A 27,808-nucleotide genomic window follows, 5' to 3' on the forward strand; every position below is an offset into this window, starting at 1 on the left:
AGATGTTTGATTCGTTAGATTAAATTGTGTACTAAATTTGTTAAAGTTTGGTTTTTAATGTAAATTGTCTAAAAAATCTTTTAGTTAATAAAATTAAGATATTGTTTTAAGGATAAAATTGTCCTTTTCTTTTCTAATCACCCCTTACAAAATTAATTACACGGGGATGAGTGCTACTAAATTTAACCAAATACTCCCTCCGTTCCTAAATAATTGTCACTTTTCACTTTTCACAAAGATTAAGAAACTCAATAAATATATCTTGATTTTAGAAAAAAACATATAAAAATTACTAAAACAACCTTCAATATTTAATGATTTATAAGAGAAAATTAATGAATAGAGTTTCATTAATGAGGTTAAAACAGAAAAAATACATTTAATGCAGTATTAAAAATCTAAAATGACAGATAATATGTAACAAAAATATTTTAAAAAAGAGACAGTTATTTGTGGAACAAAGAGAGTAATAGGATTTTGCTTACAAAATTAATTGCACCGGAGATGAATGCTACTAAATTTGACCAAATAATAACATTTAACTGCTGACTTTACTAAACACGAATTTTATCAACCAAATATCTTATTAAATACTATTATTTAATTAATAAAACTTAACAGCACTAAGCAAACGAGGTCTAATGTGATTAATCCAAAAACTGCAGGCCGACAAAACTACGTATTTTAGTGGGATTATTTAAAAGATAATTGTCCATTGGTTCACTGAGAAGCTGGCCATCCATCCATATCCAGCTGTTTCCATTACAACCGCGCTGCCAAAATACTTTCTATATTTCACTGCAAAGTCAATTATCTCATTTATAAATTAATATATAATCTTTTTTTGGTTAAACAAAATAATAAATTCTTTGAACCATAATGCTTGTTTTATGCGAAAGAAATATTCCTTGCCGTTCATTGATTTTGACTCTTCGAATTGTGTTTCATTTTCTGAAACATATGAAATTGACATACAATATATATATATATATATATATATATATATATATATATATATATATATATATATATATATATATATATATATATATATATATATATATATATATATATTTCGAATATCATTATCCTAAGAAGTCTGCATACGCGAAGGAAAAATATTATTAATTATATTTCAATTTATATTTTATCAATATCAATTATAAAATTTGTAAATTTAAAAATACTTTATTTTCATTTTTAAATTATTTGGAATCTGCAAAATGATTGATTTCCTCGGTAATTGAGCTTTCATTCTTTTCAGTTTTCACTGCTTTTTTTAGGGCTAAAATTTTCTGTTTTCTGTAAAAGGAAAAGTTGTCGTCCTTCAATTATTAAAAGCATGCAACAAATTCAGCAATTTCACTCTTAGCACACACATTTTCAATATTACAAATTTACACCAAATTATTGGATATATTAATATTAAATGATACATTTTATGCGCAAATTAGATATAAATTATAACTTTTGAAATGGGTTTAAGATATTTGGTTGGTAGAATTCAACATTGAAAGAATTTATGGTCCCGAATTCGTTTAATACAGAGGTGTTATCTTAAGTGTTATGACACTTGAACAAACATGCAGCGGAAATATAAAGATAAAAGAACAGTACTCAGAATTAAAAATGTTCACAAGTAAAGACTTGTGAACTTGCCCTTTACAGGACGAAAAATATATTAAAATCAGTATTCCAAGAATACAAACAGAAGAGGTGCGAAAACTTCTTCCTTATGAATGAATCTTTTTCAAGATCATTCTTACAATCAAATCTAGATACTAAAAGAAAAATATTAAAAATTCTAGATTTCAAAGATGTACTCGTGAGGAGTACGTAAAGAACTTATGAATGAATCACTATCTTGATCATTCTTACAACCAAGTCTAGAAACATATATACTAAACAATCTAGACTACAAAGAATGTACTTATGAGAAGTACGTAAAGAATGTACTCATAAGGAGAACGTAAAGAATGTACTCACGAAGAGTACGTAAAGAATGTACTCGTGAAGAGTACAAACAACCGATTCTAAAACCTAACTAAAACACTCGTGTATTCTCTTCAGCCTTCGGTTTTTATTTCATAGAATCGATAATCTTCCTTGAGTATTGAAGTCGGTATTTATAGGCATTCCAAGCATCCACTCCTCAGCCCATGATCTGCAAGAAAACCAACTACAAGAGCACTCAAGAACATGGGTTAGTGGGTTAGTGGGTTAGTTTAAGGAGTTAGAATAATATTCACAATTAAACCCACTTAAGCACTACTTAGCCCACTAAGCACTATACTTAACCCACTAAGCACTACTTATTCCATAACTAAAATTTAGTTTAAAAAATAAGAAAGTTAAAAACACAATGTGGAGATAATCCATGCTCACGTGTTTCAAACTCCCCCTTTTTAACTTTCTGATCAAAACTAAATTTTAGCTTAACTCCCCCTGAGTCATTGCTTGAACTCCCCCTGAATTTGACAACCAACATTAACATAAAAGTTCATAGGGAAAATAAAAACTGAACAAAACCATGTATTGTTCATTAAAACAAATTAAAGTAGAATATCCAAAGTCTCCTCAGTATCAGCTGCTGCTCCTCCATCATTAGCGCTGGATCCACTGCTTTCCTCTGCTCCTTGAACTTCACCCTCATTCCTTGCTCCCTCTTTATTGACTCCTTGCTCCCTGCCTCTGGCATCCAAAGGATGAGAAGTCCCTGCTTCAATCTTCATGACTAGCTTTTTCTCCCCCTTTTTGATCAGAAAGATCTCTCTGAAGTATTTCCACCATGCACTGATGATAGGTGATCTGAACTAGGGAGTGAGTAAGCTGTTTTAACAAAATAAATCTCGAGAAACAGAAATAAGGATGTCAGGAGTGTTGTCAACATGAGGAGCAACACCTTCAGTACCAAGATTATTTTGACCTGATTCAGTTGAGAGGGAATTATCTCCATTCCAGGGAAATCTTGGACATGAGGAGCTTTGAGAAAATTTTGAAAAATAATTATCATGCCAAGTGTGAGAAAGCAGAATGGAGTAGATGAGAGAAGAATTTAAAACGATTGCCAGAAAGAGTCTTACAAACTTCAGTAAAATCACCATAATTATCCTCATCAATCACAGTAGAAGTTTGTAAATGAGAGTTGATAATTTTGAAAAAAAAAATAGAATTTCACACAAAAACTTTTTTCAAAGTTTGGAGAATTTTTCTTTAAAAAAGAAGTTTGTAAATTGGCATAAAAATTCCTTCACAACAGAAAGATCATAAGGACAGGCAACCTCAACTTTGATCAAGAAAAACAGTGATCCTATGCCTATCAAACTCATCATTTGAAAATTTTCTTTTCCTCAATTTGAATCAGATTCAAAATAAAATATATAACTGAAAGCATTGTTTTACCTCAAAAAAGAGTTGACAGTTCCTTCCCATCCAAGTCTAGCTCTTCTTCTTCTGAAGATTCCTCTTCTTCTAAGTCTTCAAGTTCATCTGGTATGCATGCTGGCTCAGGTGATGCAACAGGTGGAGCAGCATCTTCTTCTTCTTCACTTTTCTCTTCTTCTTCAGTCTGGGAAGGTGGTGCATCCACTTGAACAGCTGCCTTTGCTAGAATTTCCAGAAGATCTTCATGAGGAGCTGAGGGTGTTTCTTCAGTAGTGGTAAAGTCCTGAGCATTAACAGTGGGAATGTCAACATGCTCTGCAGATGACATCCCAGAAAAGTCAGGTATTTCCTCATCGTGGTAGGAAGCAGCATCCTCAGCAACACTCTGAGGAACATTGTCTGAGGCAGTAGGTGCAGCAACATTTTCAGGAACATGTGCAACAACATCTTCAGAAACAGGATGTTGAGAGGGAGTTGTTGCCATGTTGGAGTGAAATGTCTCCCCCTGAGTTGATGCTGTGGAGGTGAGTCTTTGGAGGATGACTCAGTGTAGCTTGAGAAGAGAGATTGGGCTTGGTTCTGCAAAAGTAGGATCTCCTTCTTCATCATCAGTTTCTTCATCAATCAAATGAAGGCCTCTTGGTGGGTTTGGCCTAACTGGAGTGCGACCGACTCTGCCGCTTCTTCTTCCACCTCTGCCGCCTCTGCTGGGAGAATGTCCTCCCCTCCGGCGTTGTGATCCAGTAGCATTCAGATCTGGGAAACGTCTGGGTCAATCGGATTCAGCTCGTCGCCGGGCCCAATGAAGCTGGTCGGCATGGCTTCAAGGTTGACAGGATGAACGATGATGGCTAGATTATAGTCTGCTGGTTCAGGTGCTGCAGCATCCTTGTGCACATCATCAACGGCTGGAAGAGGATTTCTAGGAGGAGATGCCATGATACAGTAGATAAAAAATTGCTTCTTGAGCTTTTGATTTTTGAGTGTGAATTTTCGAAAAAGAAGCACGAAATTTATAAGCTCTAATTTTTGAAAAAAATTGAAGTGGAGAATGTGAAGAAGTGGTGTGCGTTTTTCTTGGAGAAAGTGTGATTAAGGAGAATAAAAAGGTCTATGTGGCAGTTTAAAACAAAACGGGACACATGGCACAATAAGGAGTGGACTTAGTGGAAGATGAAAGACTAACCCATGAACCCCATGACCCATATAAATAGTGATAATTCAATAATAAATAATAGTAATAAAAATAATAACAGTAGCACTCACGAAATATTCACAAAAATAAAAAAACACATTTATTAATGATTAAATAGTGTGAGAAAAAAGATTGGCTAACAGGCATAAATTTTATTATATATATATATATATATCTTTTTTTTTTTTTTTTTTTTTTAAACTCTTATTTTCAAGTCAAACAATTCACATGGAACATGATCAAGTGTTCAGTTTGAAGGTTCCTCAGTTACTAAGATATGACTATCAAAATAGAGGAGTTTGACTTATGTGAGTGTAATTATTCCCTAAATGTTTACATGAAGCATGATCACGTTTCAAGGTGAAAGACTTCCAGTTACTTATTTAGAAAATAATCCATCACAGTGAAGTCATTATTTAAAGAAGCTAAGCTTCAGTAAATTATGTTGCAGCTTAAGATATTTGATGAGATGCTGCAACATATTTCAGGACATGTTTATTGAGTACACATCCCGAGAGATTTTCTGAGTTTAGAAAACCTCTCATAATCTAATGCCTTTGTAAAGATGTCAGCCAGCTGATCTTCTGTAGGAATGTACTTTAAGCACATTATATTTTTCTCAACTATATCACGAATAAAATGATGTTTAATATCTATGTGTTTAGTTCGTGAGTGTTGAACAGGATTTTTTGAAATATCAATAGCACTTGAATTATCACAATATATGGTCAGGGTGTCACTGGTCAACCCATAATCTCCCAACATTTGTTTCATCCAAATTAGTTGACCACAACATCCTCCAACAGCTACATATTCTGATTCAGCTGTTGAGAGAGATACACAATTTTGCTTTCTACTAACCCAAGAAACTAGATTATTCCCCAGAAAGAAACATGCACCTGAGGTGCTTTTTCTGTCACTAATATCCCCAGCCCAATCAGAATCACTAAAGCCTATCAAGTTTGTATTTGTGTCTTTGAAAAACTGAATCCCTAAGTCTACTGTACCTGCAACATACCTAATAATCCTCTTCACAGCTTTAAGATGAGTGACCTTGGGATTAGCTTGATATCTGGCACACACACAAACACTAAACATAATGTCAGGCCTGCTTGCTGTTAGATACAGAAGGCTTCCAATCATGCTTCTGTAGAGGGTGCTGTCAACATCTTCAGCAACATCATCCTTGGACAGCTTTTGACTTGATCCCATTGGAGTTTTCATGTGCTTGGCTGACTCCAACTCAAACCTTTTGACCAGATTGAGAGCATACTTCTTTTGATTTACAAAAATTCCTTCACCTGACTGTTTGATTTGGAGTCCTAAGAAGTAATTCAACTCCCCTATCATGCTCATTTCAAAAGTGTGAGACATAGAATCTACAAAAAACTGTAAAAGGTTAGCACAAGTAGAGCCAAAAACAATATCATCAACATATATCTGAACAATAATGATATGATTATTTGTTCTCTTAATAAATAGAGTTATGTCTGCCTCCCCTCTGTTGAACTGTATTTCAAGTAAGAAGTCAGTGAGTCTTTGATACCAAGCTCTAGGAGCTTGTTTAAGACCATACAGTGCCTTCTTAAGTTTGAAAACATGATTGGGCTTGGCAGAATCTTCAAAACCCTTGGGTTGTTCTACATATGCTTCCTCATTTAGCACCCCATTCAGAAATGCACTTTTGATATCCATCTGATACAGTTTGATTTTAAGAAAACAGACTATTGCAAGAAGTAATCTAATAGATTCAATTCTAGCTACTGGAGCAAAAGTCTCATCAAAGTCTATACCCTCAATTTGGGTATAACCTTGTGCTACTAACCTAGCCTTATTTCTAACCACTGTACCTTTTTCATCAGTTTTGTTTTTTAAGATCCACATAGTTCCTATCACAAATACATGACTTGGTCTGGGAACTAAGTACCAAACATCATTCCTGATGAACTGATTCAGCTCTTCATGCATTGCATTGATCCAAAATTCATCCTTCAAGGCTTCTGCAATATTCCTTGGTTCCACTGAAGACACAAAACAAGTGGTTCCAGTTAGTGCACATTCAGAAGATAAATTTGCAAATCTTACCATATCTCTGTAATTCACTCTCTCTTTTCTTCTGGTTCTTATCCCATCAAAAATATCTCCCACAACTTGAGTAGATGGGTGATTTTTCTGGATTCTACTTGATGGTTCATTTCTGCTGACATCATGAGTTAGCTGCAATTCAGCTTCTGTACTCTCTGTAGGATGTACTGAGTCAGGTGTGGTAACACTTGGTTCAACACCCTCTTCTCTTGAGACTGGACTGTTTATATCTGGAGCATCTATGGCAGTAGTGTCTCCTCTGGTTGTTTCACCTTCAGCAATCAGGTCATCAACTTCATCTTCAGCTGTTTTACTGCGGAGATCAGCAAAATCATCAAATACCACATTTACAGATTCAATAATGGTTCGAGTTCTTAAGTTATATACTCTATAAGCATGACTGTTATTAAAGTATCCCATAAATAAACTCAAATCACTTTTTGAATCAAATTTAGCTAGATGATCTCTATCATTTAGGACAAAGCAAACACATCCAAACACATGCATGTATTCTAGATCAGATTTTTCTCTTATGGCATTGTACTTGTTGAGCAGCTTCAGATTTTTGAAGTTTGTGTGCCCAAGTTTCTGGTGCCACAACTCTACTTCACTTACTCTTGAGCTCTTGCATGAGATGGTGTCACCTGTTTGATAATAATTATCCATTGATATGGAACCTGTCAGTACACAATGATTTTGATTATCAAACATAGAACAACAGTATTTATCAAATTGAACACGTAGATCATCATCACACAATTGACTAATACTGATGAGGTTTGACCCAAATCCTTCAACATGTAAGACATTTGAAAGTTTTGGAAGTCCCTCAATACTGAGTGTTCCACATCCAACCACTTTGCCTTTAGTTCCTCCTCCATAGGTTACACGTCCACCATTGAGTGTATGGTAGTTTGATAGAAATTCTTTTGTTCCAGTCATGTGCCTAGAACATCCACTATCAAAGTACCATGAACCTGAAATGTTAGCATTTAAAGAAGTGTATATTGTTTTGCACATAAGTTTACCTTTGGGAGTCCATGTTCTACACTCCTTTTTGGTAAATTCTACCTTTTTCTTGGAGGTGTTGCCTGGAGTGTTGTGACTCATCCTGTACAACATTTTGTCACTACTTAGTTTCTCACAAAATGGGCGGGTGTGTCCTGGTGAGAAACAGTCATGACAAATGTATCCCCTTATTCTGGACTCTGAAGTGGTGACTGTGGAATTTCTGCATTCTTTTCCATTTGAACCCTTCTCTTTTATAAAGACAATCTCCTTCTTCTTTACTGGCTTGTGTTTCTTCACTTGGTTTTTGAACCCTAGACCTTCATTTTTGTTGTACTTCTCCAGTGACACAATCTCTTTGAGTTTTGTTGTGTCGGTATTCATCCTCTTGATTGCTAGAGTCGCTTTTTTGAGTTCATCTTTCACCTTTGCCAGTTCAAGATCCTTCTTGGTGATACCAACCTCCAAATGAGTGATTGTTTCTTTGAGAGAAGGATTTTCCTTGTTGACTGCATCTAGAGCATGAGTCTTCTTCTCCAAGTAACTGAACAATTTCTTGTACATTTCTTCCTCATCACTAACTGCTTCATTACTGGATTCTGCTGCATTCAAGGAAATAGAGTTTAAACATGTATAATGATCAGTATTAAACTCAGAAATTTCAGTTACTGAAAGTGTTTCAGAAAGTGTTGCAGCATCCAGAGGAACTCCTTGTGATTCTGTTTCAGAGGCACTTCCAGTGAGATATCTGACAGAAAGAGCTTGTTTAGAGGATTGCTGTTCCTCCGTCTGTTCAGGTTGTTCTTCCTCCTCATCGCTGACAGCACAAATCAAACTCATTCCTCTCCTTCTCAAGGTATTTGCACATTCATTAGCATAATGTCCAAATCCTGAACAGGCCCTGCATTTAATATGATCCAAGTTAGGTGGTTCAGAATTTGAACGAATAAAAGAAGAATTTTTTAAATTGTTTTGAGAAGGTGTTTGAGGAAATGTTCTCTGTGGAATAGATCTGTTCCGGGGCTGAGTTTGTCGATTTTGTGGAGACCCTTCTGAAAATAACTGCCTGGGCTTGATTCCACTTCGTCTGTACGCCCTATTGAATTTCTGAATCTGAAATGCCACATTGTTGAGGCATTCTTCTGCATCATCATCATATTCCGGAGCAACATCTTCCTTCTCTAATTCTGCCTGGAGTGCATTTGAGATAGCCTTTCCTTTCTCCTTTCTTTGATCTTCGAAGTTCATCTCTCTGGACTTGAGACTTCCAATTAATTCGTCCAGCCGTAGAGATGATGTATCTTTAGCCTCCTCAATAGCAGTAACCGTCATGCTGAACCTTTCTGGAAGAGTTCTCAATACCTTATTCACTAGTGTCTCGTTGCTCAAAGGACCACCTAAGGATTGAAATTCATTAGCCAAATCAATCAACTTCTCATTGTACTGAGAAATTGTTTCAGTTTCCTCCATTCTCAGTCTCTCAAATTTGGAAGAGAGTAATCTGAGCTTGGTTCTTCTGACACTATCTGATCCCTCACAATGTAGCTGAAGAACTTCCCAAGCATCCTTCGCAGAAGTGCACACTGAGATCAATTTAAACATTGTTAAATCTACTGAATTGAAAATTGCATTTAACGCCTTTGAATTTTGGTTAGCATTGCAAGATCATCTGGAGTCCATCGTAATTCTGGTGTTGGAAACTCATCCCCATCCGCATCTGTGATTGTTGGTGGCTTCCATCCAGTGAGAATAGATCTCCAGGCTCTCTCATCAATGGCTTTGATGTACGCCCTCATCTTGACTTTCCAGTAGGTGTAGTTTGTGCCGTCGAGTACAGGAGGTCGCATAGAAGCAGTCATCTGAGTATCCATCACGAATTCGTTTCTGTAAAGAAAATAGGAACAAACACTTAGTATACGTCAAGTGTTGGCTCTTGATGCCAATTGAAAGAATTTATGGTCCCGAATTCGTTTAATACAGAGGTGTTATCTTAAGTGTTATGACACTTGAACAAACATGCAGCGGAAATATAAAGATAAAAGAACAGTACTCAGAATTAAAAATGTTCACAAGTAAAGACTTGTGAACTTGCCCTTTACAGGACGAAAAATATATTAAAATCAGTATTCCAAGAATACAAACAGAAGAGGTGCGAAAACTTCTTCCTTATGAATGAATCTTTTTCAAGATCATTCTTACAATCAAATCTAGATACTAAAAGAAAAATATTAAAAATTCTAGATTTCAAAGATGTACTCGTGAGGAGTACGTAAAGAACTTATGAATGAATCACTATCTTGATCATTCTTACAACCAAGTCTAGAAACATATATACTAAACAATCTAGACTACAAAGAATGTACTTATGAGAAGTACGTAAAGAATGTACTCATAAGGAGTACGTAAAGAATGTACTCACGAAGAGTACGTAAAGAATGTACTCGTGAAGAGTACAAACAACCGATTCTAAAACCTAACTAAAACACTCGTGTATTCTCTTCAGCCCTCGGTTTTTATTTCATAGAATCGATAATCTTCCTTGAGTATTGAAGTCGGTATTTATAGGCATTCCAAGCATCCACTCCTCAGCCCATGATCTGCAAGAAAACCAAGTACAAGAGCAGTCAAGAACATGGGTTAGTGGGTTAGTGGGTTAGTTTAAGGAGTTAGAATAATATTCACAATTAAACCCACTTAAGCACTACTTAGCCCACTAAGCACTATACTTAACCCACTAAGCACTACTTATTCCATAACTAAAATTTAGTTTAAAAAATAAGAAAGTTAAAAACACAATGTGGAGATAATCCATGCTCACGTGTTTCAAACATGATTCAAATTCACTACTAAAGTTGAAGCCCGCAAAAAAAAAAAAAAAAAAAAAAAAAAAAAAAATTAAGTGTTACTACGTCGTGAAATTGGTAGTAGCCCTCCTTACGATTAATTTTGTAGAGATGACTAAAACGAAAAATTAAAATTTTATTCTTAAAACAATAACTTAATTTTATTAAATAAAAGACTATACAAGCAATCCGATATAACATAATCTAACAAATTTAATGAACATACGATCTAAAGAATCAAATATTCTATTAACTAATTAGTTAACTAGTAGGGGAAGTAATTCAATCTGATCTAATTCAATCTAATTTAATATAGATAAGTATACGTGATCTTACATATGTAAATAGAGATCGAATATATATATATATATATATATATATATATATATATATATATATATATATATATATATATATATATATATATATATATATATATATATATATATATATATATATATATATATATCGGGGCTCTTTGAGAAAATCTCCGCATTACTTTTTTTAATGGATAGATGTCCAAAATATTTCATTCCATTTGAGAAAAGCCCACACCCATTTTGAGCCATTATGTTTTCCAGCTTTGCCCCCGCCCGCCACATCAGCACAATTGGGTCACGCGCTCAGCGATTTTTTTTTTTTTCCGTCTTTTTCCCCTTCTTTTGTGTATCTGTTTCCTTAAATGACTATGAAGCATAGTCGATTAGCCTTAATCGACTATGCTTCATAGTCGATTAAGGAAAATCTTTAAAAAAAAAATTAATTTTTTTTTGTTTTTTAATTTTTTTTTCTATATCAGGTATATTAATCGAATACGATGAAGCATAGTCGATTAAGAATCTGCCATTAAACATAACAAATCACAATTGCGAAAAAATGCAAAATCAACTATATTTTACAAAAAACAAAAAATATACAAACATTATAATTGATTTATACACTTGGAGTCAATAAACAAAAATTCCAAAAAAAAAAAAAACTCCTTGTCACCATACCGCTGGACTTGGTGGGAGTTTTCTTTTCCCCTTGGCTGAAAATTTAAATGCGATAATTACAGTAAGGAAGAGAGAAAGGAGAGCATATATCCAAATTTGTTAATGAGTTACCTGTTCTTAGTGAAGAACTCCTTGGCGGCGGCGGTGGAGGGGATGTCGAGCGTGTACGACTTGTTGCCGTCATGTGCAGGCGCGGCGGTGGTGTCGGCGACTGTGATAGTGTTTTGAGCGGCGAAGGCGAAGTGAGGTTGAGTGGTGGAACGACGAGGGGACGGTGGTGGTCGGTGAGAGTCTGGCGGCTGTAGCGGTGGACGGCGGGGGAGAGGCAATGGCGATGGTGAAAGGCAGAGATGGTGAATTTGGGAAAGATAAATTAGGGTTTTAAAATAGTATATTGACAATTAAGGATAGATTTGGAATTATAAAAATAATATTTGGTGGAATACTAAAAAAGGGGATTTTTTCTAATTATTTGAAAGAGGGGTTTTGCTTAACTACATTTCCTAGATGAGGGGATCTTGCTAATAATCATATATATATATATATATATATGTGTGTGTGTGTGTTTGCTACAAAAATTTGATCCAAGAAAGAAACTCAAAAGTTTGCAGCCAACTATTTACAGTTGCGGAAGATGGATTTAAGCCACAACAAAAAAGGTATATTCTTTCACTTTAAAGGGTTCAAATTCCTTGGGAGCAAGTTTTTTTTTTTTTTTTTTTGGGCCAATGAAAGCTGCTAAAGGAACACTCATGCACGTATAAGCAAAAGTGTACCCAACCCCAAAAACATTATTCACTCCAATAATATTAATGGTTAGTGGGAGCTAGATATATTTCGAAATCGGATATTCTACGAAAAAAATTTGAAGTCGACCGAATAATTATATTGCTCGTCTCTACGATAAAATTTGCTTCGTTATCAAAATGCTCACGGTTTGACGTACAAATTTGTTAGAACCGGACCGAACCGGCTGGTCGGCGCAGTTTGACCGTGACTTGGTGATGAAGCGGTCCGGTTTGACCTCTAAAACCGGAAAAATTGAAAACTGGTCTCAATAGATCAAAACTCGGTTCGATCGGATAAATCTCGGGAACCGGCGAGTCAATCAAGGAACCCGATTTTTGGCCAAAACTGCTCAAACCCCCTCTAAGTTGGTTATTTCTGGCCAGATTTGAGCGAACCTTCACGGTTAGTTGAGGGTGGCCGGATCTAGTTATAATTGGTCGAATGATTGCCGGATATGGCCATATGATTGAATAGGGGCGACCGATTGCCGGATTCGAAGAATAAAGAATAAAATTAATAGGTGAAAGATTAAAAATTTAAAGAAAATAGTATTTTTAAAACATTAAAATTAATAAAATAATGACATATTAGAAACTAATAAATAAGCAAATTAAGTTTTTTGCCACACACATTGGTAACTAACGGACCAGGTTTTTGTTTGCCATCCCTACTAATACTTATAATTAAGCTGCAAAATTGGGAATAATAAATTGGTTTTTATTATTAAAACTTGATGGACTAGAACAAATAAATAAGCAAATTACTACAATATTAGTTGCAGCAAGAGTACTAGTACAACTTATATATAAAATTATTCAAGACAAAGTTTAACGATGTTGTCCTCAGTTGTTCATTGCTAACTAATTAATCGGCGGGAAAGCAGTTGGATGGTGTTTGCAAAAACAAATGTGCAGATAACAAAATGCGGTACTAGGATAATCACCGCAAAGAGATTTCGTCATAGGTTCACAGTCCTTATCCGTTAAACAGTCCTCTATCGGCCCGCAATAACAAAATCCGTCTTCACACACTGTTCGACTTTTATGTCCCTGTTGGCACAATTTAGAGTGATACGGGTCGCAGTCTACGTCGACCGAGCATGTGTACCAACTCGCCGATACTGGAAAAATAAAAATAAATCATTAGTCATTGTAAATATACATATAAAATTATCTAGTTGCCCTGATCATATAATTAAATTAATGAACAGGCTAAATTATGAGGAAACCCCTGAACTATGGTTAAATTACAAAAGAATCCCTCACTTATTCATAGTAAGTACTACCCTTACGGTGGAATATTGCTCAAAAATATTGATTCCACCCTCATTGGGTAATTGTAAAGTCTCTATAACCATGTTATGCTTTGATTTAAAAACTATGTATACAGTGGCGGAACCAGCATACAGTTAGAATGGGTCGACCCCTCTAACATTTCTCAAATCTCTATTGATTTATACATGAATATAAAAAGAAATGTGTACAATAGAATTAACAGCCCCCTCGGATTTTTTTTTACTAATTTGCCCCTCCCCCGAACTATTAGAGAGAGAGACTAACCGGTGCCTATAAGCATAAGGGTGACCAAGAAAATCAAATTTTGAGAAGCCATATTCTTGAAAAAAATGTAATGTACTTGTTGCAGGAAAAATACAAAGGCTGCTGAGTCATTCTAATTTATGAACCTTGTATACATATATATAGATGATAGAATGTAATTTCATTGCAGTGATTCCAAACATATAATGCAGATTTGCATAAATCTGATAGCATGTAATTTTTAATGTAATGTCATATTACATAATCTGATAGTCGAACATAAAGTAGTGTTGCCTAAATATGTATACATGTAATTTCAAATGCAATGTAATATTGACATAATTAATCTAGATTCTATTTTATTTATATAATTGTTATACATTGAGGTAGACTAACTAAATTGAAAACTTTAGTTTGATTTTTGGTTAGCCCTATTATTTTTCGGGTCAATCCGCCAAAATAATTTTGTCATGGCTTAATAATTTTGTGATGGCTTATCATGGCTAATTGAGAGATAACCAATTAGGCCTTGAGAGGTCCAATAAAATTGTTGTGCTAGATTAGATACGTTAAATGTTAATGACAAAATTGTATTTCTAGTTTTCATTTCTTTATCACAATGATATCTTCAATTTTTTTTTAAAAATAATTTGTATAAAATAAAAAAAAATTGAAAAATTAAAATATTAAAAAAAAAAGTTAAAAAACAAAAATATCGAAAAAACTAAAAAAATGATTTTTTAGTATGTATTATAAATAAAGGCAAAATTAATGTATATGACAAAATTACCCAAACCCTTTAAACTCAATTTCTAATTATAACCCCAATGTAACATCAATTTCATCAGTTTTGACCACAAAAATCCAATTTTAATTTTTTTTTATTTTTTAATCATTTATTTATTTATTTTTTTAATTATTTTTTTTCCTGTCAGTTTCAGGTGTTGATTTTTTTTGTCTGCGTTTTCCGCCACTCATTTTCTAAGTTGATCGGCGGTCAGTCCCAGTCTCCGGCATTGAATTTTTTTTTTCTTAAATTTTTTATCCGTTTTTTTTTACGCATGACGCTGAACGTTGACCGTAACTGTACTATCATTGACAATAATTGTACTGTTGCTAACAATAATTGTACGGTCAACTAACAACATTGAATATACAATTACCGTAAGCACAATAATATTAATGTCAACCACGTTATTATTATTATTATTATTTTGAATATTTTATTTTCTTTGATTTGTTGACCGAACCAGTCAACGTAATAATATTATTGGCATTGACGGTAAAATTATTCTAAACAAATTAGTATTACTGTCAATCACATCAATTTTTTTTGGTTTTTTTTATTTTGTTTGATTTGTTGACTGGTGAATGTAATAATATTATTGTAAATACAATAATATTACTGTGATTACGGTAATATCACTGTCGTTACAGTAATATTATTGTGGTTGACACTACATCAATATTAAAAATTTTGGTTTTTTATTATGTTTGCATTTGTTGAACGGTCAATAACATATTAATATTATTTTATTATACAATAATAATGATTTTTGTTATGTTAATATTACTGTGCAAGAGAATAATATAACAATATTATTATGTTAAACAGTAATATAGTTAGTATGAGCGTCAACCACAATAATATTACTGTTTAAAATTTAAACGGCCAAAAAATAGATAGAAAAAAAAAATCAACCCCGGAGACCGGCGGTAAACGACGGCGATGGGCAAAATTGTAGTCGAAATTGGGTAATGGGTCAATTTAATAATTGGTGAAATTTGAGATCAAATTCAAGATAAATTAAATTGTGAAATTGGATCATATTTTTACACACCTCCGAACATTTTCTGAATTTTTTAGTAAGATAATTTTTTGTTTGGATCTATTTATGAACAAGTTTCTCACGATGAATTTATTTATAATAGACCCAAACTAATTAATACACTAATTCCGTTTGGTTGCCAAGATAAGCTAAGATCAACCAAATAGTTGGACTTAATATGATGTTTGATATTCCCAACTATAAATTGCCCGGTCGACCCGCTAAAATTATATAATCATGGCTTATCTTGCCTTATCGTGGTTTATCTTCGAGTGAGTTTTTTTTTTTGTTGGACGTCGCGAGCTCCAATAAAATAATTAAGTTTCGTTAGATTATTTAATTTTATGTTGATTAATCTTATCTTGCCAATCAAACGGTCTAACAAATTTAAATCAAGTTAAGAAAACAATTAAACAAACATGACCAATTTTTTTCTCAAACTTTTTGTTGTGGTTTCGGCCCACATGTGTGGGCCATAATGCCTAATTCTCCTTAAATCTGTTCACTACCATGAAAAGTTCAGTACTCATTGAGCTCAAGTTTGATTAAATACTAATTCTAAATGTCGGATCGAAGCAGTTTAATCCTAACATTTTATTTCCTCACCTAAATAGTCCCTCCTTCTCTATTCTCTCTCACATTTGCAGCCATATCTTGTCCGCTGCGTTTTCTGTCTTCTTCTTCCTTGTACTGTACGAGACTAGGTAACCATGATCCATAAGTCAAATGCCATCGTATACGCGGTGACTTTGACTCTCTGGTGTTACCTTATCACCGGCTACATTTGACTTTAGTCTTATTTATAGTGGGCATGCATAGCGGAAGTGGATAAGACACATAAATTGACCTAATTTTGATCTAAACCCTCAAATTCTTCTTTTATGAGATCCGAGACTGCGCTTTTTTTTTTTTTGAAAGGTTGTGTGCTTAATATGTGCTTCCCTATTTTGGTTTTTGGGTGAAAGTGAAACAATGGTTGAGAGTAGATTTAAGGTTTACTCATATTGTTAAAGTTCACAGTTAATTATTTTATTCAATCTTTTAATTATATTTTCTTATCATTATAATTTCATCAGAGTAATGTGTTCCTAAAAACAAGAATGTCGAACCAAATTAAATCGGATCCTATGATAATACATAGTTATCTAATAAGTTTTCATTTGTTTCTTGCTCATATGGTTATGAAATTTAAGATAATATTATTTTCTGCATGTAGTGTAAAGTTTCCCTACATGAAATAAAAACTTTGAACAAGTTGTTGATATAGGGCCACAATATTTTATCACATAGTCAATGGAATCTACACATATTTGAATTGTGGCGGGCTATTCAGCGGTCTTTTGTATATATACCCAAACTGCCCCTAATGATTGCTGTATAATAGCTGGCAATTATTTTTCTTTTGTATTTTTTCTTGTGTTTTTTAGTTTTTGGGTTATTATAATCTCATTTCAAATCAACATTGTGATAATATGGATAATTCATAACATATACCAAAAAGAAAAAAACAAAAAGAAATCACTATATTTTAATAAGTTTTTTGTTCTTGTCAAAATAAAAAAAAAAAAAAGTAATTTTTTTCCTTTTTTTTTTTTGCTGCTTTCACATATTAGAATAGCTGTCATATATTTAGTTAATTTGTCCAAAGAACCATCCCACACTTTATTTTGTCACTTGTAAGTTGTAAATTTCATGTTTACTCTACATTTGGTTCATAAATGGTTGCATTTATGGTACTTCATTTTTTCTATTAAACGAAGTAGAGTAGGTAGAAGTCGAACCGGTTAAATCGAAATTAGCATTTTCGAGAAAAAAATTGGAAAAAATTCAAGAATTTCGGGAAATTGAAATCAAATAGCAAGCTTGTTCCAAAATTGAAATTATTCAGATCGAAACCCGCCCCTAACTCTAATCGTTAAATAACTCTTCATGCTTGTTTTAAATTTCAATATCCAAAATTCTCTTTTTTATTTTTATTTTTTCTTTATTCACAAAATTTCTATATCATTCAAAATTTTAAGCAAATTAACCCCATAAAAACTCACATCATATCCTAAAACTTTACTAATTATTTTATAATTTTTGTACAATAAAATATAATGTAAAATCATCTAGGTGTTGCCAAAAAAAATTAATTAAGGAGAATATGACATGTGTTTTGTACGTTATCTCTAAAATAAAAATTTAAAATGGAAAATGGGAAAATTCGAACGTTGGGAGGCGGGAAACATGGCCCCAAAATTGGGATTGATGTTATTTGTCACCCATTTCCTCTTGTTTTCCCCTTTTTAACATTCATTCACAATTCCACATACTCTCTCTCTCTCTCTCTCTCTTCTTTTCTCTCTCTAGAATTCATTCTTCATCTGCTTCTCTAACCTTTCAATCTGACCTTTCCAGTTGGTGCCTCAGCGTCGGTGTTTCTTCTCTGCATTTCCAGGTGAGTTCTTAACTTTTTTCGATTTTCTTTCTGCTTTCTGCTGTGTATAAATCTAATTGAAGCTGTTTATTTGTCTCTGCGCGCGTGTGATTAAATTTGTTTCTGCTGTTTTCCGATCATATATTCTCTTTCATTTGATCATCTGTTTTTTTTAGATATGTAATTGATTAGGGTTTAGTGACAATATTAGGTTATTGGTAAATGAAATAAAATCAATTTTTGGAGTGTTGAAAAATTCTGAGTATCTCAAATCTATTGTAACTGGATCTAGTTGAAGAATTGAGCAAACGAACAAATCCGAACATGGAAGAAAGTGTATAGAGAGATTCTTTCTGATCTGAGATGGAGCTTTTTGTTTTTGGTGGATTGAATTTTCTCTCACTAAAAATTGAGACTGCTATGAACATATGCAGAATTGTTGAACTTATTTGTTAGTCCCTAGTCAGTATAATTTATTTAATTTCCAACACATTTTTTACGCTTTGTTCGATACCTGATCTAAAAGAATATTGTGGGATCTTATAAATTCACCGATTATTCAACTCTTGTAACTGCTTGACATATGCTGCATTAGTTAATCTCGCAAAGTTTCTTAGGTCTCTTCTCACTTAATCTTTTTAAACAGGTTTAAAATGGAGAATGAAGTGAGTAAGGTGGATTCACCATCGTGGAACAGTCAAATTTGTCTGAAGAATTCCGAATGGGTTGCAGAAAACGTCAAGGGTAAGCATATAAGCTTTTGCCCAACTCCCACATGTGTTGCAGAAAATTAATTCTCCGTTTTTTTATTATATGTATACCAGATATTAGTTGAAAGCAATAACACTAAATTGGACGAAGGGGAATGAATACTAATAGTTTTCTTGATGCAGGTCTAGATCAGAGTGTCAATGAAATGCTGCTGTTGATTGAAGATGAAGAACATATTTCATTCGAAAAGGTTGCTGAAAACAATTCGAAGCAGCCCGAGTTGATTGCTCGTGTCAAGGAAATTTCTGAAAGGCACCATTTGCTGGCTGACCACTACAAAAAGTTGTCAGGAGAGTTGAGCGGTGGTTATGTGAAATCAGTAAACGGATTGAAGAATTACGAAAAACCTAGTTTTGGCTCTCCATTAGCCCCTCTTTTTCAAACTCCGGACAAGAAATTGATGATGCACGGTGTAGTTGAAGGCGAAGTGGTTGGTTCTGATATATCTCTAAGTTCGGGTGGTGGGATTTCAGACACAACTCCAGGATCGGAATCTTCGTCGCTGTCGTCAGATTCTGATTCGGAATCTTATTACACTTCTCGTGGAGAGAGGTCGAGTTCGCTTTCTTCTGGCAAAATGATGAAACACGAAGCGATACATATGGAGACTGAGCAAGAGAACTTACGTGACATAAAAATGGCGGAAGAATGTGAGATTCTACAGAGACGAGTATCTGACTATGAAAGAGAATTGAAGGTTTTGAACGAGAAGCTTCGTATCGCCGAAGAAGAAATATCGCAATTAAGGAGCGAACTTCGAAATAGTGAAGCGGCCGCGGTCGAAGTGGGTAGTTTACAAGCCCAGCTTCTGTCTGCAAAGAATCAAGTTAAATTGCATGAGTTTGAACTCGAAAAGGAGAATGGAAGATCTCTGATGCTCCAAAGGCAAATAGTTGATTTGGAATCCAATCTCGAGTCAGAGAAGATGCAAGTTCATGAGTTGCAGGGGAGTGTTAAAAAGTACGCAGCAGAATTATCGGATCGTGATCTTGATATAAAGAAACTGAATGCCGAACTACAAGACGCTTCGGGAAATTTTGCTCTGGAGAAATGGCAACTAGAGTCTTCTGTCTCTAACTTGTCCGAACAATTGAAATTCCACGAGGCGAAAACCAAAAATCTGCAGATGCAGTGCGAATCATTAGCCGATCAGATCAAGAATTTCGAAGCTGGGAAAATCGAGATGGAAAGAACGCAAGAAGCCATGAATATCAATTGGCAAAATGATATTGAGCGTTTCAAAGTAGAGGTATCCGATAAAAACGAACTAGTGAACACTTTGAACAAGAATCTTGATGGGGTGAAACTGAAGTACGACATGCTAAATGCTGAGAAAGATGGAGTAATTGCCAAGTTACAGACACTCATTGCTGACCTAAGCGCTCGTGATAATGAAATTCAACGTTTAGAGCACAATCTTAATGAGTTACATTCTGAAAACAAGGTGCTAAACAAGCTAAGAGATGAACTAAAGTCGAGAATAAGTGAGTTGGAGAAAGAGGTGAAAATGCAGGCAGAAATGATCTCTGATACTTCCGAGGAAAAAAGGGAAGCTATAAGGCAGCTGTGTTTTTCGCTCGATCACTTCAAAAGCGCGTATGTGGAACTGCGTGAAGAATGTGTTATGCGCAAACGGCCCATGGCTGTGGTGTCCTAAATTTGGTATTTTTCTTCTATATATATAACTACATATATATGCTTTGATGTTTATTATTTGTTAAGATATACCTTTTTCTTTCAGTTGCTTTTCCAGTGGTGCTATTTATATATGCTTATTTGATCCAGGGTTTTGATCAAGGTTGCAGCAATTAGAGTCTCAATTGCTGCTATTATATGTTTAGACTTTAGATTTGTTTTGGTTAATTGATGTTCAGACAATGATTGTGGGACTATGAACTTTTGTTTTATACTTAATATTCTTAAAATGCTTGTCTGATTTTCCAATGCACACTTTGTTGCTGCATCTGTTGTTTACTTTTTGTTGTTCTCCCGGTGCTAAATAACAGCCGGTGATTTCGGCCAATCTCCGAACACTAAAACCCCGTTTGGTTGAGGAGATTGATTAATCATGATAGATTAAATAATTAGATTTTGTTTCATATTTAGTAAACCGAATAATTTTCCGGATTGACCCACATATTATTTTATCATGAACTATTTTCTGTTTTCAAGGATTATTTATTAGACCTCCCATGGTCCAATAATACAATTGGATTTTTGTTAGATTATTTAATCTTATTTCGGCTATTCTTATTTTAGAAACGAAACGAGGCCCAACAGAATAAAATCCATACGAGGCAACTTACTCGATATATATATATATATATATATATATATATATATATATATATATATATATATATATATATATATATATATATATATATATATATATATAGAAGGATCTATCAGCTTGTTCCATATTTATATACAACAGTCTATATTGATTTCAAATATATATTTATATACTGAGGGAGTTTTAAGGGGAATAGTTGCTTAAGGAGTAAATTCTTACAATATCACCCCACAGTAAAGAAAGATATACACACTGCTGCCATTATTATGAAACTTCACCGGTAAGTGCTTCTGCTGCTTTGATTTGAAGCAATAGTTATCCTCTGATCTCTCAGCATGTTCAAATTGGGAGCCAACAGTCGAGTGTATCGGTCGAAATAAAGAAGCTGCTTCATAAGAAGCGCAAACTCCCTGGGAAATCTCAGCCCATACGATTCACTTACTCGAACCTATTTCACACACACAATCAAGAATCAGCAATAAGATATAGCAACCAAGAATTAAGTGTACCAATTGTTCGAGAACATGCGCATCAAAATTAAACTAGAAGTAAGCATTCGCTATTTCATTTGTTTATATATTACGATGACTGAAGAACCAATTTCAAATTTTGAATAACATCCTTACCAAATCAAGAAACAGTGCATTCATTTGTCTCTCGTCGACACGAAGATTGGCAGAAACTGCAGTGGCGTTAGTATTTGGTTCTCTGGCAGCAGCAACAATTATTTCTGTGTCCAAATCCTGTGCCAGCACATCGTATACAGTGAGTTTAAAATTAAAATATGATTAATGAAAGTGGAACAAATTTAAAAAAAAACAAACCCAATTGTCAGACAAATAAAAAAGGCATTCTAAGCAACATAAATGCCTGCCTGTATGGAGGAAAATATATTTTCGAGATCTCTTGCAAATGCCTTAGAGTCGACATTTTGGCTCGTAGCACCCATATCGATCAAGGAAGAAGCCATTGACTCGTATTCTTCAGTTGCTAATGAAGCAAGAAATATCTCCATGGCACCCCAAGTTTTTGGAGATATGCGCCCGACAATTCCTGTTTACCAATTTATATTGTTTTTATATACCTTGTTATTTGAATTTGGAAAAAGTTGTATTGATAATAATCCAGTAATCAAGGACATAAGGTAATTCGATCCAAGAATCATAAGGAAAGCAATTCTAGGAAGACATAGTTTTTATTTTGACAAATAAACAAGTTGGTATTGTACATGACGAGCTAGTTAAGGATCATGGAATGTCTACGGTAATAAACAGTTGATGTTACATTTTATTTTTATTTTTTTCGAAAAAAACATTAGCAAGTAATACGACTTCCTTGCGTACAACATAAGTCTCCAAATGGCCAGAACTGTAGCTGTCAAACTTAAAGAAATTTTAATTATGTTTATTCTATCAAGCCACCAAAGAAGAAATTATAGCAGTCACTTTTTTAGCTAATATTCATGGATGCTAAGGATTAAAAAAAATAAGCCATCATGCAATAAAACAGATTAAGAATAACTAACATTTAAACACAGAAAGTAAATACCCAGACACATACCAAAGTCGAGAAACCCAATACGTCCATCACGCAATAACCACAGATTGCCTGCGTGTACGTCTGCATGAAAGGATTCACATGCAAGCAAGCTACCAAACCTACATAAATATTTGAATATGTTTATTATATATATACTATACATATACACATGCGTACAGGTATGTATTTAAATTCAAGGTATGATTTTTGAGTTCTACCAGACATTTAAGGCAGTTATCAGGCTAGTCTCGGGATTTGGGACAAGAGTGTTAATGGAGTTTAAGTCTGTGAGAGGAACTCCGTAAAGCCTCGCCATTGTAAGAACCCGAGTAGTGCTGTACTCTGGATAAACTTTTGGAGCTGTAGCCTGCCTCGTTAGTCCCATAGCTTCCAAATATCCCTTAAAAGACTCTACATTTTTAGCCTCCTTCTTAAAGTCGACTTCTTCGAGCATCGACTCCCTTATATCTTTGACAATAGCAACCTATCATTGCAACTTCTGTTTTAGATAAGAACTTCAGGCAACACAACTCAAGAAATTTAACAATCTAGAAGTAACAGCATATCAGATAAATAATAAAATTAAAACCTGTTGCATCAACAGACTTAAACGGTGTATTCAGGAATTACGTACAAGACCTAATTGAAAAGATTCTGATTTTTATCTTGCAATTCAGCCCGACATTCTGAAGATTAATGAAGATGCGAAGTAAAACAAGCAGAATTTCTGTCGTCGTATTAAGGGCTAATCACCTGTCAATAGGTACGTTGATTTTTCCTTTATATTGAAACCTCAATATATAAATGAATAGTAAAGAAAGGAAAAAACAGGGCAGGCAAGGTGCATGGAATACAAAGTTGTCTTTAGATGTGATTATTTAGTTATACGAGGATAAATGTCTCGGATTATTTTCTGATCAAAATTTGCATTCATTACAGAAACACGGACTTGTGTTTAGAGGGCAAAAACCACTTTCAAGAATTAACAATGGCCACTGAATTCGTACCAGAGATGCTCTGCTCAATTCGGGGCTCAAAAACTCCAAGATGCGCACAACAACATACACAAAGTTCAAATCTGCGACTAAGACATCTTCTATTCCCGGTTTTAGAACCTTTATCACTACATCCTCTCGAGTGCCCTTAATCCTAGCACCATGCACCTGAAATCAGATACGAAGTCCTTAATATATTCAATTAGCCGACCTCACACTTCAACATACAATACTACCCAAATCGAGGCATACAAGAGAAGCACTGTGATAAATAAAATAAACCTGCGCTATGGATGCAGAAGCTAATGGCGTAGGGTCCACGTACTCAAAGACACTATCGATGGGCTTGCCTAATTCCTCACGCAAAATTGCTTGAATCTCTTGGAATGGAACTGAAGGAGCTCTGTCGAAACAGTACTGAAACTCCTGGACATACTCCGGAGGAAATAATGTTGGTGCAGATGCTATTAACTGCATTTTTCAAAATAAAAGGGTGAAAGTTTGTTGGGGTTATTTATCATAGAACTTTACCCTCTACCTCTGAAAAAAATAAAATGGAGAGTTAGATACACAGACACGGAGATATGGAAGAATTATTGTTTATTTACCTGGCCTAACTTAATATAAGTTGCCCCCATGCGCTCGAATAATTTCCTCAAGTAAACCGGTGATAATAATCCAAGCTGCAACTCAGTCGCTAATCCACTAGGCGAACTTGCTGTCTAAAGAGGTTAAAAAGCATTATAACTCGTGTCATCATCGATATATAATTAAATAACAGTTAGATCGCACTTACCAACCTCACGAATTTATTCATGAAGTGCCAGTCTCAGAAACATAAAATAAAAGCATGGAATTCCTACTTAATTGGATAAATATGGATAATTAACCGAGGTTGTATTTAGATTGCATAATATATTCCCATTTAAAAAAAAAGGTTCGGTGACCTCAAGTCTTTATAAATACGATTTCGGTAAATCACATTAAGATATCAGGACACAAATAGACTAATTAGAAAAATCGGACCGAAAATACTTTTGCTAATCATCAAAATACTACAAACACTCACCAAGTAGTTAACTTCAAACAGTGAATAGCAAAAAGACTCGCGAAAACATATAATATTCTTATTCGAAAGGGGACCTAATAAAATTACCTTAGAAGCATCAGCCAGCCACTCGCTACCAACACCAATAACAGCTTGTATACCTTGAGCTAGTCTAAGAGCACCACGAGGGCCTGTATTTATGGATGTCTGTATAATATCCTCCACAAGCTTCGGCAAGTTCTCGATGCTATCTGCAGCACATTGGAATTTTCTCGTTATTCACTACATACTTACACTAGTTAAAATGCAAAATGCCTACTCAGCACTTTAGCTGCTAAAGTGCCACGATATACACAAATAACAACAATCGTTTACACGGTTGTGTAATCTGATAATCCAGCGCGTGAAAAGTAAAAAAAAAAAAAAAAAAAAAGTAAATTGAGACGAAAATCAGATGTACCCATCTCTGCCCTTCCCTTATTTTTCGTATAATTTCAACGCACTTTAAATTCTTGGCAACATAAAATTCAAATAATGAGAATTCTAATACTAATTGAACCAAACGAAAACCCCAAATTACACAAATACTCAGTCCAAATGCTTTGATTCGACCAAAACCTAATAGATCAGTTGTACAATCAAGCCTTACACATGATCAATTAGCGATGTAGGCATATTACACTACCTTGAAGACGCGTGGTGAACACGTCCTGTGACTGCGAGTATCGAGCGAAGAGGGAAAACTTTCTACGACCGAATTTTTGCTTGCTAGCTGATACGCTTATAGATACAGGCAACTGTAACCATATGTCATCAGATTAACAAAAATAAAATAAAATAATAATCAATGAATTCAAATTCGTGAAATTCCTACAGAAACAGAATACAGCGGAGGTGGAATTGGACGAACCTGAGGGTAATGAAACAGAGGTAACCGGCCGTAAGCGGTGGTGGCTCTGAGCACTGAGATTCCGGCCATTCTCTACTCTTTCTCCCCTTCTAAATTGGGTGAAGAATGGGAAAATTGAGTTGGAAATATGGCAGAGTGTCTGTTGCATTTTAAGTAATAATAATTTATATTTATTTACGACATATTTTATTTTCTATTTCTTGTTGACATTAACTGGGAAAGACGGTGTAAACGACGTCGTCGAAGCACGGAGTTGACAAAAATATCCGCTTGGCTAGTGAAATGGAGATGGCCACGCGTCGCATGAATCCACGGTTACCTGTGTTTGAGCTTTCTGAAAATAAAATAATTTCACTTTTGACTGTCTATTACGAGTGGTAAACGAGCTGAGCTGACTCGAAAAATGCTCGAACTCGAACTTTTTCTTAGTTGTTTGTAAACTCACGAGTCAGCTAGTGAGCCTTCCTTTTATTTTTTATTTTTTATTTTTATATGTTATTTATTATTTACATAATATAAATGTTATAATAATAATATAAAAAGAATATATAAAAATTTAATAGTAGTTAAACTCGCGAGATACCGCGATATATATCACGAGACGATACGGTTCCAATTAAAACGATACAACTCATAATATGTATCGGCTATGCATAAATACCGTTAAATATCGCGAGATATCGTATCGTATCGCCATATCACGATACGATACTAGTCAAAATATAAAAAAAAAATTAAAAAAATTTAAAAAATTTAAAAATTTAAAAGTTTAAAAAAGAAAAGAAAGAAAGAAAGAAGAAAACGAAATATTCACATAATCAGGACCTGAAAACGAATTTCAATATTATTTAATATTTTTTTTACATATATTAGATCCAAGAAATTTACACGCCAAGTTTTATATTGATAAGAGAAAATAGGGAAATGCCAAAGTTGGAGTTGATGAAGTTGAAGAAATTGATGAACATGAGGATAAAGACACTCGTTTGAATTTGGTGAATCAAAAATATTTAAGTTACATTGATCTTGAAGATTATGAGTGATAGATTAGTTTTTTTACAAATTAGAGATCAAAATTTGAACTTTATTAATGTTATTTTTATGAGCAGTTATGATTTATGTCCTATTTTATGATGGATTATTTTTTTTAAGAAATTAGGTTTGTGTCGTTTGACTTTAAAATATTAATTTTTACATTTTTATAGTATTTTTCGTATGTAGATATATATATTTTATTATATTTAATACTTGGTTAAATATCGTACGATACGATACGATAACGATACGATACGATACACGGAGGAAAACGATACGCCGATATTTTCCGATTCGATAACCATCTTTATAATTAAGGTTCATTGTTTATTTTGTAATTTTTTGTTATAATACAACTATTTTTTAATAATAATAATAAAAAAAAAAAAAAAAAAAAAAAAAAAAACCCAAATTGAGCTTGGGGTGGAGTTCGACAAAATGGGCTCGAGCTCGAGCCTGTCAAAATAGCCAAGCTCGGCTCGTTCACACCTCTACTATCTACTAGACATGTCTAAGGTTCGATTTCGAGATCCCGACCCTTAATCACCTGTTGAAAGTTGAAACACGCGATTTACGGGCTTGTTCCATCTTTAGGTTCATTGTTCCAATTTTTATAATTTTTTTATTTGTTTTTTGATTTTTTTTCTTCAGAAAAATGGGTGGGAAACCGGCGGTTACGCGGTTCGACCCATGTGTTTAGATGGTTCAACCCGCAGGTTCAATCAAAATAATAATCTTAATTCTTACAAGTTGATCTTCGCCGTAAAAATAATCAACAACCTGCTACTGCCAAATCGCCGATAACAAGATCATTCATATGTAGCGTAATACCAAAAGCCCTGCCCTCGGTAAATCCTTTCGGGGCGAGCCAGACGACCATATGATGTGTCAATGTGAACAGCGACCACAACGAATAGTAACCTAGAGGTTGACCCTTCGTAAACTTATTAATATAGAACACTAGCCTGGTTCGAGATCCGGAGATCTAAATCCATAAGCATACATTATATGCACCTACATTTACCACAAAAAATAAAAAAATCAAAACCTTAATCGGCCTTGGTGCACTGGTCCGGTTCCGGGTCATGGACCCACTGATCCTATTAACCGGCCCATTGGAACTCGTCTC

At 34.3% G+C, this 27,808-nt stretch overlaps 2 protein-coding genes across 2 annotated transcripts; one reads left to right on the forward strand and one right to left on the reverse strand.

Moving 5' to 3' along the window:
- Positions 1-17,852: 17,852 nt before the first annotated feature.
- Positions 17,853-20,781, forward strand: LOC148770015 (protein NETWORKED 4A-like). The gene is made up of 3 exons (XM_088819751.1): positions 17,853-18,106; positions 18,732-18,829; positions 18,979-20,781. Exons 2-3 carry the CDS (start codon positions 18,739-18,741, stop codon positions 20,511-20,513), a joined length of 1,626 nt encoding a protein of 541 aa, XP_088675877.1. The 5' UTR covers positions 17,853-18,106; positions 18,732-18,738; the 3' UTR covers positions 20,514-20,781.
- Positions 20,782-21,279: 498 nt separating this feature from the next.
- On the reverse strand, positions 21,280-25,923 carry LOC148770016 (putative aarF domain-containing protein kinase At5g05200, chloroplastic). The gene is made up of 11 exons (XM_088819752.1): positions 25,645-25,923; positions 25,420-25,531; positions 24,843-24,985; positions 24,295-24,408; positions 23,969-24,157; positions 23,699-23,854; positions 22,910-23,175; positions 22,713-22,810; positions 22,027-22,205; positions 21,779-21,895; positions 21,280-21,600 (listed from the first exon to the last, which is right to left on the reverse strand). Exons 1-11 carry the CDS (start codon positions 25,711-25,713, stop codon positions 21,427-21,429), a joined length of 1,617 nt encoding a protein of 538 aa, XP_088675878.1. The 5' UTR covers positions 25,714-25,923; the 3' UTR covers positions 21,280-21,426.
- Between the last annotated feature and the right edge of the window lie 1,885 nt (positions 25,924-27,808).

This window comes from Erythranthe guttata, chromosome 6 (assembly GCF_056151865.1).
Source record: "Erythranthe guttata isolate IM_541 chromosome 6, IM_541, whole genome shotgun sequence".
NCBI classification, from domain to species: Eukaryota; Viridiplantae; Streptophyta; class Magnoliopsida; order Lamiales; family Phrymaceae; genus Erythranthe; species Erythranthe guttata.

What these genes read in the sequence shown, in the direction of transcription:
- LOC148770015 (XM_088819751.1), top strand. Translation starts at nt 18,739, where the DNA reads ATGGAGAATGAAGTGAGTAAGGTGGATTCACCATCGTGGAACAGTCAA. An exon ending in GGTTGCAGAAAACGTCAAGG is followed by an intron (nt 18,830 to 18,978) that starts GTAAGCATATAA and finishes TTCTTGATGCAG; the next exon opens with GTCTAGATCAGAGTGTCAAT.
- LOC148770016 (XM_088819752.1), bottom strand. Translation starts at nt 25,713, where the DNA reads ATGGCCGGAATCTCAGTGCTCAGAGCCACCACCGCTTACGGCCGGTTA. An exon ending in GTTCACCACGCGTCTTCAAG is followed by an intron (nt 24,986 to 25,419) that starts GTAGTGTAATAT and finishes AATGTGCTGCAG; the next exon opens with ATAGCATCGAGAACTTGCCG. An exon ending in GGCTGGCTGATGCTTCTAAG is followed by an intron (nt 24,409 to 24,842) that starts GTAATTTTATTA and finishes TAACCTCTTTAG; the next exon opens with ACAGCAAGTTCGCCTAGTGG.